This window comes from Aquarana catesbeiana, linkage group LG08 (assembly GCF_042186555.1).
Source record: "Aquarana catesbeiana isolate 2022-GZ linkage group LG08, ASM4218655v1, whole genome shotgun sequence".
Lineage (NCBI taxonomy): Eukaryota > Metazoa > Chordata > Amphibia > Anura > Ranidae > Aquarana > Aquarana catesbeiana.
Window position 1 is genome coordinate 39,754,189 of NC_133331.1, and position 2,831 is coordinate 39,757,019.

General features: G+C 53.5%; 1 protein-coding gene across 1 annotated transcript in view; it reads right to left on the reverse strand.

The window, feature by feature from the left end:
* The window catches only part of PTPRE (protein tyrosine phosphatase receptor type E), a 314,657-nt gene extending 312,759 nt beyond the window's left edge, over nucleotides 1–1,898 (reverse strand). The window contains exon 1 of the mRNA XM_073595734.1: nucleotides 1,640–1,898. Coding sequence (XP_073451835.1) covers nucleotides 1,640–1,663 — 24 coding nt within the window. The 5' untranslated portion in view covers nucleotides 1,664–1,898. The remainder of the gene's footprint in view (nucleotides 1–1,639) is intronic.
* Between the last annotated feature and the right edge of the window lie 933 nt (nucleotides 1,899–2,831).

Consider the following 2,831-nt stretch of genomic DNA (forward strand, 5'->3'; position numbering starts at 1 on the left):
CTGTATAGGAATGATGGGGGGGGGGGTCTCTTTCTAGGGGATCTGTATAGGAATGATGGGGGGGGGTCTCTTTCTGGGGATCTGTATAGGAATGATGGGGGGTCTCTTTCTGGGGATCTGTATAGGAATGATGGGGGGGGGTCTCTTTCTGGGGGATCTGTATAGGAATGATGGGGGGGGGGGGTCTCTTTCTAGGGGATATGTATAGGAATGATGGGGGGGAGGTCTCTTTCTGGGGGATCTGTATAGGAATGATGGGGGGGTCTCTTTCTGGGGGATATGTATAGGAATGATGGGGGGGGGTCTCTTTCTGGGGGATATGTATAGGAATGATGGGGGGGGGTCTCTTTCTGGGGGATATGTATAGGAATGATGGGGGGGGGTCTCTTTATAGGGGGTCTGTATAGGAATGATGGGGGGGGGGTCTCTTTCTAGGGGATCTGTATAGGAATGATGGGGGGGGGTCTCTTTCTAGGGGATCTGTATAGGAATGATGGGGGGTCTCTTTATAGGGGATCTGTATAGGAATGATGGGGCGTCTCTTTATAGGGGACCTGTATAGGAATGATGGGGGGGGTCTCTTTCTATGGGATCTGTATAGAAATGATGGGGGGGGGGGTCTCTTTCTAGGGGATCTGTATAGAATGATGGGGGGGGGGTCTCTTTCTATGGGATCTGTATAGGAATGATGGGGGGGGGTCTCTTTCTGAGGGATCTGTATAGGAATGATGGGGGGGGGGGGTCTCATTCTAGGGGGTCTGTATAGGAATGATGGGGGGGGGGTCTCTTTCTAGGGGATATGTATAGGAATGATGGGGCGTCTCTTTATAGGGGACCTGTATAGGAATGATGGGGGGGGTCTCTTTCTATGGGATCTGTATAGGAATGATGGGGGGTCTCTTTCTGAGGGATCTGTATAGAATGATGGGGGGGGTCTCTTTCTGAGGGATCTGTATAGGAATGATGGGGGGGGGGGTCTCATTCTAGGGGGTCTGTATAGGAATGATGGGGGGGGGTCTCTTTCTAGGGGATATGTATAGGAATGATGGGGCGTCTCTTTATAGGGGACCTGTATAGGAATGATGGGGGGGGGTCTCTTTCTATGGGATCTGTATGGAATGATGGGGGGGGGGGGTCTCTTTCTAGGGGATCTGTATGGAATGATGGGGCGTCTCTTTATAGGGGACCTGTATAGGAATGATGGGGGGGGTCTCTTTCTATGGGATCTGTATAGGAATGATGGGGGGGGGGTCTCTTTCTAGGGGATCTGTATAGGAATGATGGGGGGGGTCTCTTTCTAGGGGATCTGTATAGGAATGATGGGGGGGGGTCTCTTTCTAGGGGATCTGTATAGGAATGATGGGGGGGGTCTCTTTCTAGGGGATCTGTATAGGAATGATGGGGGGGGGTCTCTTTATAGGATACTTAGAGATATTCTAGAACGAGATCCTCAGATCATCGCAATAGGGATTCCCCAGCAAAGAGATCCCAACATCCTTCCTATACAGACCCCCCAGTATAGAGATCTCCATCCTTCCTATAGGGATTCCTCCGCACACTGACCCCCCCATCCCCCGCACAGACATGGGGTGTCCCCCGCACACAGGTCCGCAGTCCGGGGCCCCGGAGAAGTTCTTACTTGTGAGCTGTCAGTGGCTGTCATCCATCCGAGCGGAGTGTCCCCCGTCCTCTCCCCGGGTACCGGGGCTCCTCATCCCTCCTGCAGCCCCCGGAATATCCGTGCCATGCGGGGGGTGAGATGTCGGGGTCCCGGCGGGGGGTGAGTGTCCGATCCCCGGGATCACAGCAGCTGCTGCAGGCCAATTCACACCCAGCCTGTCCTCCGTACACCGGAGCGGAGACCGCCCCCCGCCCTCTGATTGGAGGCTTCTACACTACATGTCAGTCCATGAATGGTAATGACTCCGCCCTCCACCCAGAGCCCGCCCCTCTGCATCACACATCAGTGCCCGGTCCCTGCACAGGACATCCTTCTCCCAACACAGCCCGGGACTCACCATCTCATACACACCTACCTACCTACCTACCTACCTACCCCATCTCATACACACCTACCTACCTACCTACCTACCTACCTACCTACCTACCTACCTACCTACCTACCTACCCCATCTCATACACACCTACCTACCTACCTACCCCATCTCACACACCTACCTACCTACCTACCTACCTACCTACCTACCTACCCCATCTCATACACACCTACCTACCTACCTACCTACCTACCTACCTACCTACCTACCCCATCCCATACACACCTACCTACCTACCTACCTACCTACCTACCTACCTACCTCATCCCATACACACCTACCTACCTACCTACCCCATCCCATACACACCTACCTACCTACCTACCTACCTACCAACCTACCTACCTACCTACCCCATCTCATACACACCTACCTACCTACCCTACCTACCTACCCCATCCCATACACACCTACCTACCTACCTACCTACCCCATCCCATACACACCTACCTACCTACCTACCTACCTACCCCATCTCATACACACCTACCTACCTACCTACCCACCCCATCCCATACACACCTACCTACCTACCTACCCCATCTCATACACACCTACCTACCCTACCTACCTACCTACCTACCTACCCCATGTCATACACACCTACCTACCTACCTACCCCATCCCATACACACCTACCTACCTACCTACCTACCTACCTACCCCATCTCATACACACCTACCTACCTACATACCTACCCCACCTACCTACCCCATCTCATACCTACCTAACTACCTACCTACCTACCCCATCTCCTACCCACCTACCTACCC